The sequence below is a fragment of the Engraulis encrasicolus genome, chromosome 23, assembly GCF_034702125.1.
Source record: "Engraulis encrasicolus isolate BLACKSEA-1 chromosome 23, IST_EnEncr_1.0, whole genome shotgun sequence".
NCBI classification, from domain to species: Eukaryota; Metazoa; Chordata; class Actinopteri; order Clupeiformes; family Engraulidae; genus Engraulis; species Engraulis encrasicolus.
The window spans coordinates 6,537,041-6,549,764 of NC_085879.1; the positions used below are offsets into that span (position 1 = coordinate 6,537,041).

Sequence of the window (12,724 nt, forward strand, 5' to 3'; positions counted from 1 at the left end):
GTACACTGATACTGCTCATTATACTCATTCTCGTACTCGTGAACACTTGCTGATACCAGGATACTGCTATTACACAAAACAACAAAACATCTTGTTCCATTGACTTGAAAGCAGCATGGGAAAAAGTGCTGCCTCATTTACTAACAGACAAGTACAGACATTAATGTAGGCTACTCGTACTCGTATCGGTTTTCAAAAAAGTGGTATCATGCATCCCTAAATTAAAGAATAGTATAAATACTTGACTATATCCTCCTTTCTTGCATACACTACATCACAGCTGTAAGTCCTGGAAATAAAAACCCTTGCATTTCAAATAACTGTGTAGCACATTCCTTAAAATTTAGTGGATCTCGCCATTTAAAAGATGGATAGGTACTGTCATCCACATGAGTGAAACCAGACTGTGAAATGATTCCATCGACTCATCGGGCCATGACTGAAAGTAAAAACAAACAAATTAGTAAATACAGGAAATGAATAAAATAGGACTATCGGTCAGCCTGCTCTGCATGGAATGGTAGGCTAGATGTTGAACTGCTACATCTGACTGATGATGTGCAACCACACTTCAGAATTCTTCAACTGCAACAGACAAACATTCCTTCATAGCCTACATCAATCAATTCTTCAGTTGAATGTTGTAGTCTTAGGACAATGTAGGCTATTACAATCACGCCATGGAGATAATTATATGTTGTGTATGCACCGTATGCATGTAACTTATGTCGGTACATCAGTGTCCCCTGGCTTACCTATCTGTGGCTGTGGGTTACTGTGGTCCCAGGCTCCATATGGATATAATCAGAGATGCACCATTATGATTGTCATATTAGGCCTACATGGCGGATGATTCATTGACTGCATCATAACCAGCATGGAGGTGGGGAGCCACTGGTCTGTCGTAATAACTGCCAGGTCTGAATATGGGGTGGAGAATCTGAGATCTGAGATCACAGCTACCCACACTTGAGGAGATCCACCATACACGCTGCACAAACAGAGCATTAAACATCCTTAAAGATCACACTCACCCTGGTCACAGGCTCTTCACCATGCTACCATCTGGCAGGCGCTTTAGGACTCTGCGTGCCCGCACTACAAGAATGAAGGACAGCTTTTACCCTACTGCCATTAGACTCTTGAACTCAATTCGCCACCTGCCCCCCCTCAATACTTCAGGACTATCGATACTGTGAGATGCACATGGATTTTTATGGATTTTATTTATTTATTGTTAATATATCTTTTATTTTGTGGGCATTTGTGGGTTGCTACTAAACACAATCTCGCTATATTTGTATAGTGACAATAAAGTCTACTCTACTCTACTCTACTCTACTTTTGGCCTACCAAATTCTGTGCTGAGATTCTGTAGCGAAATACTGCCATCTAGTGGTGATGTGTCTTTTTTGTTTGACTGGCACTTTCCTCTTCTCACTTTTTGTCCATCACTGCTGTGTTTCATATAATTTCAATATAAAAATGCTACTCATATACTTATATTCTAGAAACAATGGTGTATTCTAGAAAAAAAAGAAAAAAAGTACAATATATACTATTGTACTTTTTTTCTTTTTTTTCTTTTTTTTTCAAATTGTATTTGTGTATGACAGTTTACCGAGTGATTAAATAACCAGACTAGAATAGATTGTAGTCTACAAAGATGAAGTCAACGAAATTCTGTGATGAAGCCCAGCAATCATTCATTCCGGGCATGAAAGGGTGCGGAGCTGACGTCACCGATCTACGGGGGTTGGATTTACGGAAGATCTCGCGCGCAACAGTAGCGGAGCGCGTGAGGACAACGATGGCGGAGAGGTAGGAACAGTAGATCATTAACCTTCCAGGGGTTTGACGACCAACAGCCCAACAAAAACTTGAAATTATCATTTATCGTACATTTTTGCATTATACCCCGTTGATAAAAACAACACCAGGAAAATGCCGAACATCAAGATTTTCAGCGGGAGCTCCCATCAGGACCTCTCCCAAAAAATCTCGGACCGACTCGGTCAGGAGTTGGGAAAGGTCGTTACCAAGAAATTTAGCAATCAGGAAACATGGTGAGTACATTTGATTGCTTTGCACCACACATTTGATTTGATAAACGTGCCTAGCATCGCTTGTAATAGTAGCCACAAGTGTTGCCATCGAGTGCCGTGGAGCCATGTGGGTGATGCAGTATGTATGTGCGAGGCTAGCGGCACGAGTGGAAGCATGGGTCACCACAAGTCCCAGAATGCAAAAGAAGTTTACGTCACTCGTTAAAGCGTGTGTTCCTGAATGTAGTTCCTTTAGAAAAAAAAATTAAAAAAAAAAAAAAAAAAAAGAAAAAAAAAAAAAAAAAAAAATGTAGTTCCTTTAGTAGTCGAAATATTTTATCTTTTTTTGTGGCGATTGACGCGACACGTTTGAACATGGTGCTGTCAAACGTTTGCCTCATTCTCGATGATTCAAAAGTGGTTAACCCTTTAGAACCCACATGCATTTCAACTGAGCCTAGCCTCCAAGAACATTTAGAAGTTTCTAGCAAACAGGGTAGAAATGCCATTTGCCCGTGTTTTGTCTTTTCTTTTCAAAACGTTTGTGTTTGTATATGGTGTTAAATAATTGTATTCCCATCTAATGTTGTTGGCGGTGCATACAACACTAAACAAGCTCGGTAATCCTTTACCACGAAACTCAATATTTGCTGTTATTGAACAAGCCACTCATTACCTTTGACAAGTGTGGATGTGTCTGTGGGGTGCATAGATACATATTTGGTGTGGTTGAACATGGTGCTATTGGCAAGTGTACCCCATGTGTGCATTGTGTGTGATGCATACATTTGTGTGTGTGTGTGTGTGTGTGTGTGTGTGTGTGTGTGTGTGTGTGTGTGTGTGTGTTTGGCCTGGTCCAGTGTGGAGATTGGAGAGAGTGTGCGAGGGGAGGACGTGTACATCGTGCAGAGTGGCTGTGGTGAGATCAACGACAACCTGATGGAGCTCCTGATCATGATCAACGCCTGCAAGATTGCCTCGGCCTCCCGCGTCACCGCTGTCATCCCCTGCTTCCCCTACGCCCGCCAGGACAAGAAGGATAAGGTGGGGGTGAGGGATGTTCACCTAAACCCTATCACTATCATTACACTACATGTATTAGATTACACTTAGCTGATCCATAGTGACACACACACACACACAGGGGCGTTAAGTATACCCCCCAGCCCCCACGAGGCAGGGGGGCCCTTACGAGATAGGGGGCCCACATGGGCCCTTGACTTGAAGAAATGGGCCCCCTCCACATGATATTAGGCCCTCTTTTTTTCATTTGGGGCCCATACTGGTAGCTTGCAGGGGGGCCTGAAGTACTTGCGTTAAACACAGGTGCAGTTGTTTAGGTGTAGGGTATTTGTTACAGTGCCAGCATCAATGATTGGGTTAGGCAGACTTCCCAGGGCACTTCAGCAATTGGCTACTGTTTAAGGTGAGATTTGAACCATCTAGCCTACCTCTCTCCCCTTTGACACATGCATGCACAGTTTGGTGGAAGTGTCTGTGCTTTGTGTGGCCATGACACAGACTTTGTTGCCAGCACAGTTTGTTCGGTAGCCGTTCAGTCAATAACATTTAATCTCAAGATATCTTCTGTTGTTGCACTTTGAAGCACGCTTTGGAGACGCACAGGCAGACTGATGTACTGTCCGCATTGCGCAACAAAAGCAGAAGTACCCAGTTCTTCCTTTGGTCATAGCATGCCGGCTGACATTTAGAGTGGTTTGAAATGGGCATTGAGAAATCCGCACACTTAAAATCTTTTTTTTTTAAATTATTATTATTTCATGGCTGGGTCCAGAAAAAGGATTCTAAGTGTGCAGACTCCTCACTCTGAAAACTACAGTCAGCCTTTGTCCTGCACCTTTTCCTGGGATGTGCACAATCTTTACCTTCAATTGAAATGGGTATTGACCAAATAGACTAAAATTGCCCAATAGATGGAAGGCATCAGGTCAAAGGGACAGATCTGATGGACTGACCAACTGATGCCCGTAGCTAATTGGATAAGAGGACTGATTAAGGATTGTTTATGCGGCTTTTCTCGGTGCTTCCAGTTCTGTTTGATCATCAGCACAGAGGTCACAAACCCGATGCGCATTTGCAATCTCGGATTTCACTTCCAGAATCTAGCCGAGCCTACAATGTCTCACCCCTGAATTGCAGTATTCCTTGTATGCAGCTCCAGGAAACCAGAGAAAAAAACATTAAAGTGTATGTTTGTGTGTGCTTGCCTTGCGCATGCCTGTGCATGCACGCTTACGTCTGTACATCTAGGCATTTATGCTTGAGGCTGTGGCTAAAATGAATGTTGAATAACAAGACTGGGATGGAGAAGTGTTTGTTTCTCAAGGGCATTTTTGGAATTTCTGCTGATAGCACTTTGTTACCAGATCAGGCTCCTCCTTCTCCTGCAGCGAAGCACAGAGGCATGGCTGAGGTGTTATCTTTTTCTTGTGACCAGGGGTGAGTTTCTCAAAAGAGAAGTTGTTAGCCTGTTAGCAACTTCGGTAGTTGCCAATGGGAAAATGCATTGAAAACAACAAAGTAGCTAATGTAGTAAGCAACTTTGGTTTTGAGAAATTCACCCCAGTTTTGTATCTATGCTGCGTGGAGGGCACAGTTTTCTCATAACAGTAGCAGGAGCAACAGCTGCTCTAACCAGTGATGAGCATTCTTTCTCATGCCGAAGACTCACACTGATACACTGTTCACACTTTTTATTTTAGATGTGTGGGATGTGATTTGTTCAAGTTGTTTGTGTTTTTTTTCAGAATCGTACAACTGACTGCTTATGAGATAAAGGTGGCGCTCTGCTCCTGTGTGTGCGTGCGCGCACACAATGGATGCTGGTGCATTATCGCATCTTGTCTTTGCGTTAGTTCTAATTAAGTTGTGGCGTTAAATTGCTGACGTTGTAACAAGGCTCCAAGCGGTTACAGTGCCAAGTGAACATTTCTTGTGGCCAGTTGTCTGACTTAATGGCCACATGCCATATTGTTGGCAGCAGCACTAGATTGCTAATGGAAGTGAGTTAGAGAGGTGCCTATATGGGGCTTTTTGTGAAGCAGACTAATAAACAGACCCAAGTGAGAGTGATTTAACACCCAATGTCTCGTAACTGAACAAGTGTGCAGGGAAACCGGACTTTGGTTAAACTATGAACACTCTGTTATACCAAAGCCATGCCCTTGTAAGACTCACTGGTTTGCCTTTTTTATTTAAGGGCTTTGGACAACTACTGCAACATGTTAACATGAATAGGAACATTCTCATCTGTTTGTTTATCACCTCACATAAAACAATACATTTCGTTTTACACTAAACCACTTCAACGTTCTAAAGTTTCTGCTGTTTAAAAATATGGCCGCACAATTTCTAGTAGGTTTCCGTCCCTAACATGTTCATTTGATGTGTCCGTGTAACATCTGTTAAGCTCATTTCACGTGCATTAAGCTTCTGGCTTGTATAAATACCACATGTTTTTATGTTGTGCTTTCTCTGGCGAGTGCTCTCAGAATGTCGCTCTCCTGCAGTAGTATAAAGAAGGTAAACTCTGTCTGACGTCACATCTGTGCTGCTCTTTTCCAGAGCCGAGCTCCCATCTCCGCCAAGCTGGTAGCCAACATGTTGTCCGTGGCCGGAGCCGACCACATCATCACCATGGACCTCCACGCCTCCCAGATCCAGGTAGATGGTGTTTCTCCTCGCACAACATTTGTTAGTCAAAGTGAGTGCGGCAAGGTGAGCCGGTATCAGAGACGAGGGACTTTCACTTATCACGCATACCAGATACAGGTATGAAACTACACTACATTCAACCTGGAGCCTGTTTCTCGATGCCATAGTTGCTGACTACGTCATTTATCCACTCTGTATGTTTCAGTGCTTACCGGTTGAAAGACTTATTCATTGTTAATAGAGGCTTAGTTTAGAAAGGACTTTGTAAACTGTATACAAATATGTTATGATAAGTTGAGAAAACATCGCACACTGAATACTGTTCTTCTTTTCTTTTTCATTTCTTGGAGCGAACGACTCATTCCGGCCAGAGCGAACCTGAAGACGCACTGGGCAAAACGCGGTTGTTTGCTCCAATAAAATAAAAAAGAACAGTATTCAGTGGGTGGTGTTTTCCAAACTTTTAGTTTTAGTCAAGTTTTCCTGCCTTACACCTGCACCTGGACCACTGAAGGCTTGTGCACAAGGACTTCAATGTACCAAGTGTTATGAGATGGATTTGATCAGTTAGGTGCTGGTTACACACATGCAGATATATGGATATTTTTATGTGTAACCAGCACCAGCACACCAGTAACCAACCAGCACACGTGGATATAAAAACTCCTTTGTGACAGGTGCTTTTAGCCCGTTAAGTGGGATATTTTACGTGTTAACGTGTACAAGTTTACGTGTTCACGTGTACAAGTTTACGTGTTTACGTGAACAAGTTTACGTGTTTACGTGTACAAGTTTACGAGTTTACGGGTACAAGTTTACGAGTTTACGGGTACTTGTCTTCAAAAATATCCGCGATACGTGTGAACTGCTTCTTAGCTGGTACTGGCAGCTTTCACCTCTTGCAGGCTGCCAGGGAACTCGGCAACACTTAGGGGCCTTGGCTGCTGTTCAGAGCACCCATCAGCTTAAAGAGGGGGGCGTCCAAGTACACACGCCTGTCACGCCGCGTCTCATTTATGAGATTGATGTCCGCAGTGATTCAGCCACCTGTCCAGCCATGCTGTTGTGAAGGCCCCATTGTCGTCATCCTGTGGCAGTCGCACGTCAGTGCAGCTGACCACCTGTTCAAAATGGCATTTTTTTTGTTTGAAAACATCGCTTTGGGTCTTTTTTTTAATGTAAGCTATGCAAACACCTTTCTGACCACTTGCCTCTAAAATCTTTACTGCATGCAATAATGTGATGGGTTATTTTGATGTCTGCTTTGTTAGCCGCCTTGTGAATGAGTCAACCGCTTTGACCACTCATCTTTCGCAATTCCACACTTTCTCTTCTTCTTTTTGGCCGCAGTGTAGAGACACATTTGAAGTGATGTCGGTGTTGATTGGTTATGTCTGAAAACATGTGACTGACAGACCATATTCAGCTCTAGATTTGGTCAGAGAGCATTCATTTGCCTGTCTGCTCAATTGCCTCTGTGGAGATGGATATGCTGCCACGTTATCCCTGTTTTGCATGTTGTGACGAAAGTGTTACGTAATATACATTGGTTCTGTGGCAAGTTACTTCCCCCATATGATTCAGTAGACCCGCAGGGGGCTTAGTGATTGGTGTGAGATGTAGAGTGCCTTTGTTAGGTGTTTTTTTTACTATGCTGTGTCTATAAGATCAATTAGGCATATTGCACAATGCATGCCATGTACATGCATGTTACATTTGGCTCAGAGTAGAGGCATGAAGTAAGACCTGTGAAGAGTGTTACAATGGCTTAAAACAAGAAACGCAACGTTGCACCACATTGTTTGCATCCGTTCGGAATTTAGGGAACCAGTACTATACAAATGTGTCATTTTTGTGTACGATTTCATTTTATATATCTGCATCTCGGGGCTGTCGGCTTTCTAAGTATTGGCTACAATGCCTTAGGCGTAGTTTTTGTGAGAAGACCCTTGAGATGTTCAGAATGTTGAGACTGTGTGTCGATGTGTTATTTGCCCAGGGCTTCTTCGACATTCCCGTGGACAACCTGTATGCAGAGCCTGCCGTGCTGAAATGGATAAAAGAGAACATCCCCGAGTGGAAAAACTGCACCATCGTGTCTCCCGACGCCGGTGGAGCGAAAAGGTTGGCGTCCGCTCTCTCACACTTCCTCCTCCTCCTCCTCCACTTCCACCTTTCACACTAGGGAAAGAAGGTGGCAGTGATGCGCTCCTCCATGTTTATTCAAAGGAGAGGAAGAGGGATGACCTCCTCCTACACTTTCATCTTTTACATCATTTCTCTTCACTTGTTGGATGTTTGTTGGAGGGGGAGAGAGTGTTTGTATGTGTGTGTGTGACTATGAGAGACACGGTGAGGTGGCTTATGCCTCCTCCTCTCACAACAGTGCCTTTTACATCTGCCATCTGGCTTTGTGTGATGGAGAGGAAGAGTCATGGGGTTCTTCCATTATCCTAACTCCTGCCCTCACTTGTGCTTGTCACCTTGAGATGACGTCACAAGACCTCATTGACAACAGACGTTTAATTCAACATCTATCACAATTCGAAGGTCTTTTTCTTATTTGTAATCGGGGTGTTGAATGGGGAACAGTCCTCTAGAAGTTATTGGCTAGGCTGACGGTGGGGAAACTATTTTTTTTCTCCACTGAGGAGTAGGGATGCACCATACTGGTATCGGTATCGGCACCCGATACTGCTCATTACACTTGTACTCGTACTTGTCAAGCACTTGCAGATACCAGGAAGGATACTGCTATTACACAAAACAATGCAAAATCTCGTCACGTTCTGTGTACTTGAAAGCAGCATGGAAAAAAGTGCCACCTCATACGTTTACTAACATTTAAATCTACATGGAAATGGACAAAAAACATATCACAGGTGGAAAAAACAAGGCCATGCATTTATTTTCATTATATTTTGGTGGTAAAAGTTATCGGTATTGGTACTCCTTATCGGCAAGTACACACATTAATGTACTCGTACTTGTATCCGTTTTCAAAATAGTGGTATCGGTGCATCCCTACTGAGGAGGGGTATCAGCGAATCGCGAGGCCACAAGCACAGGTTTAGGACGTGAGTTAGGATATTGGAAAGAACCCATGTTGTGTATGCGCGACAGACCAGGAAGGGAGGGGTGAGATGGCTTGCAGTGTGTTTGTTTCCATCCTCACCTGGGAGTGTTTTGTTTTCGCCTGACCTCCCACGCGGGCTGGTCCAGCCCCAACTCCACTCCACCCCACCCCACTCCCTGCAGAGTGACTGCCATGTCAGTCTGTGAACAGGGACTTTTTTTTCTTCTTTTTTTAATATACCTTTTACTGTCAGGATCCTGGAAGTACTATACCTTGGACTAAAGAGCACCCAAACCCAAGAAGCCAACAAACTATCTGGATAAGAGCACGCCATACTCCACAAACTGAAAATGCCTTTTACTGTGACAGGACAGTTACAGAGGGACAGGAAATGAGCAGGGAGAGAGAGACGGGGAAGGTTCGGCAAATGACCCAGGCCAGAATCGAACCCGGGTCGCCGGCGTAGTAACCCAGTGCCCTACAGTTAGGCCACGGCAGGGCTGAACTTGGACTTTCTGACTGTCGTTTGTTCCTCTTTGTGTTTTCATGTCACCAGGGTAACGTCCATAGCGGACCGTCTCAATGTGGACTTCGCCCTGATCCACAAGGAGCGCAAGAAGGCCAACGAGGTGGACCGCATGGTGCTGGTGGGGGACGTGAAGGATCGCGTGGCCATCCTGGTGGACGACATGGCCGACACCTGCGGAACCATCTGCCACGCCGCCGACAAGTGAGTTGGAGTTCGCTTGTATGTGTGTGTAGTTTGGGGTTTTTATATGGTGTTGAGGTCTAAGTCTAAAGGTGTCATATTTTCCAGAATGGTCTTTTGACAAAAAAATATTTCCAAACAGTAGTATAGTATTATAATTTCATCTCACATCCTGCAGTTTAGACTGACCTGACCGTTCAAACAGTACCATGTCAAAGTAGAATATTGGCTGTACTGTGGGCAAATGATAACCTTCTCCCACAGATTTTGGTGTTGCCAAGTTGTTGGGTTCTTTTTTAATTAAAAGCGGAACCAGCTGCTGAATAATTTTCTATTTTTCTTCTCCCCTCTCCCCATCTTGCCAGACTGATGTCCGCCGGTGCCACTAAAGTGTACGCCATTTTGACCCACGGCATCTTCTCCGGTCCAGCCATTTCACGCATCAACAACGCCTGCTTCGAAGCGGTGGTGGTGACCAACACCATTCCTCAGGAGGAGAAGATGAAACACTGTCCAAAAATTCAGGTCGGTCAGGTCGGAAACTGTCTGACTAAAATACGTTGCCACCACGTTGGCAGTGATGGCCCCCTTATTATAAAAGTGGAAGTTAAATTAATCATGGAATTTTGGTCTGTGAGCCTCTTGATAAATTTGGGCTCATTCTCTGCTCATGTGTGGCTGTGGATTGGAGCATCTGTAATTTATGGAGTGCCTAAAGCCGGGCATACACTGTGCGATATTTTCACTTGTGGGTCTTAAGCTTCTGCTCACACTGCATGATGAAATTTCACTGTTTAAAAGTTCACAGCTCACGACTCACGTCCTCACACTACACGAGCCGACAGTCGGATGCGACCGAAATGCTTCCACCGTACGACGCGACAGGCATGTTTCCCCAGTCTGCAGAGGAGGGAACATGCGCACCTGAGGTGGAGATGAGGTCGCGCTCAACAGCGATTCGCACGGCCGCCCTATTAATTTGTGCACGTGAAGTGTCAAATCGGGTCGTAGCACTGATTTAACTCTGCGATTTACGCACGAGCCACGACCAGAATTTCAAACAGTTTTGATTTCCTTGCGACCCTAAGATTGCACGATCGTGAGGCGAAATCGCTTGTCGTTACCCCGTGTACACTGCACGATGCGAGACTCACGATTGACCTGCGATTAAGCAAGAATTCGGCCCGACTCTCAAAAAGTCGTGCAAGTGCCAAATCGGGGCAAAATCGGGGAAAAAGTCGCGCAGTGTAAGCCCAGCTTAAGTCACGCTCTTCTACCTCCAGACCATTGTTTACAACTTACTAAAATTTGGAATGGAAGTGAATGAAGCTAAATGCAAGCAGCCAGCCCTATCGCTGCACCACGTCAGTCTTGCGACTTCTCTTGTGTAGTCCAAATAATTGTTTATTTTTGCGCGCACACAACTCCACAATCAGACTACTGTTCATCATAAATTCTGAGGTACAGCATATATGTGACTATAGGCGGGGAAAGCAGGGTGGATCAAAAAATGTTTGATCTGTCCATTACATCCCAGTCAAAAGGTTGACTTCTCAGGCCCTATGAAACGTCCAGAAGGGGCAGAGGCTAATCACCCTAATTTCTTTTAGAGATTGGTTTTGCTGTTAGTTTCCACTGATTCGTAGCTGGCTACTGCCTCCTGTGCTCATGTTTGCTTGTCTCCTGTGCTCACGTTTGGCTGTGTGTGCTTGTCTCCTGTGCTCACGTTTGGCTGTGTGTGCTTGTCTCCTGTGCTCACGTTTGGCTGTGTGTGCTTGTCTCCTGTGCTCACGTGTGGCTGTGTGTGCTTGCCTCCCCTCAGGTCATCGATATCTCCATGATTCTCGCCGAGGCCATCAGGAGAACTCACAACGGCGAATCAGTGTCTTACCTCTTCAGCCACGTCCCCTTGTAATCTACAGGGTTACCTCACACACACACACCACACACACACATACACACACACACACACACACACACACACACACACACATACACACACACACACACACACACACACACAAAGCCTAGTTTCCCCAACGACCTGGAGGTCGTCTATCCATGCCTCCATTTTGGAACTGTCCTCGGCTGACTGATATCTCATCTCTTTATTTTTCATTCCAAGGCCACCACTTGGCCGACGGCGATGCAGCTGTTACTGACTTTATGGGAAATTCAAAAAGCAGAAAAGGAAGAAGAAGAAAAAACTGGCCCATTTGATGGTGCTGATGAACTATGTTACAATTAATTTATTGGTTCCTGATTTTATCTGTAGCTCTGATACATTATGGTCAAACTTGTTAAGTCATCAACAGAATATAGGGGGACCTATGGGTCCTGTTTCAAGTATGACGTTTAGTGACAAACCTTGCTACGAGGTTCACCCAAAGTGTGGCGTAAACCTCGTAATAGAGGAGCTCTAAGGCTTTGTTTTGAATGGACAAAAAAGGCTGAAGGTCTCCTCTCTTACGGTGCTTATGGTGCACTGTCAAGTCTGTTACCCAGGTTTGTCACCAAAGCACATGTGCGAAACGGCCCTACACGTAGTCAGCACCATCCAAAATGGCCCGATGGAGGAATGTGACATGGTAGCGAATGAAATATATTTTTTTCTTTATTTTATCCCATGACCTGAGTTTGCCTGATGGCAAGACCTTCCTGGAGAAGAGTGGATTCGTTTTTATTTTTATTGCATTTTTTTGTAATGATGACATGACGTTTGTAATGGACACTGGACATAGTTTTAGTCGCAGATGCTCAAAAGGGTCACATTTCTGCTTTTTTTCTATGTGGCTGGTTTTCCTTTTTTGGGGGGGATTGAACACTCCATAATTGATTGAATAACTGTTCTTATTAAAGACTCCTGATAAAAAGAGAAAATGTGGTGTTGTGCACCTTTGTGTCTTCACTCTGAGGAAATACATTTTTATTTGTAGTAACCACACGTTTTCTGTAACTTAACAAGCACGGGTCATTTAGTTTTTCTTGCCATTTGGTGCTTTCTTGTTTTCGTTATACTTCCATCCTTGGTCCGAATCCCTGGTTCTGCAGTGCTGCATGATAAGACCGTTAAACACAGATGTTCAAGCAGTCTATTTAATAATGTTGCGAATAGCTGTGAACCAGTTTTGCACTGTGAGGCCAATGACTGCTGCAATAACTTTGATGCTTAAACTTTTCATCTTCAATACAATAATGGGTCATTTTACACTTCTCAGA

The 12,724-nt window shown here is 44.2% G+C and overlaps 1 protein-coding gene across 2 annotated transcripts; it reads left to right on the forward strand.

The window, feature by feature from the left end:
- The first annotated feature begins 1,746 nt into the window (after positions 1–1,746).
- LOC134440546 (ribose-phosphate pyrophosphokinase 1) lies at positions 1,747–11,448 on the forward strand. Of its 2 annotated transcripts, none has more exons than XM_063190658.1 (8): positions 1,747–1,821; positions 1,941–2,066; positions 2,906–3,095; positions 5,631–5,729; positions 7,720–7,844; positions 9,353–9,526; positions 9,871–10,030; positions 11,328–11,448. In XM_063190658.1, the coding sequence occupies exons 1-8, from the start codon at positions 1,811–1,813 to the stop codon at positions 11,418–11,420; spliced, it is 978 nt and encodes a 325-aa protein (XP_063046728.1). In that variant the 5' UTR covers positions 1,747–1,810; the 3' UTR covers positions 11,421–11,448. The 2 variants fall into 2 exon arrangements, with proteins under 2 accessions (XP_063046728.1, XP_063046729.1); XM_063190659.1 differs by having other exon boundaries at positions 2,906–3,089; positions 11,328–11,442.
- Positions 11,449–12,724: the final 1,276 nt, after the last annotated feature.

Excerpts from the sequence above, each read along its gene's own strand:
- LOC134440546 (XM_063190658.1), top strand. Across the intron at positions 3,096-5,630 it reads ACAAGAAGGATAAGGTGGGG|AGCCGAGCTCCCATCTCCGC; the intron begins GTGAGGGATGTT and ends GCTCTTTTCCAG. Across the intron at positions 7,845-9,352 it reads GACGCCGGTGGAGCGAAAAG|GGTAACGTCCATAGCGGACC; the intron begins GTTGGCGTCCGC and ends TCATGTCACCAG.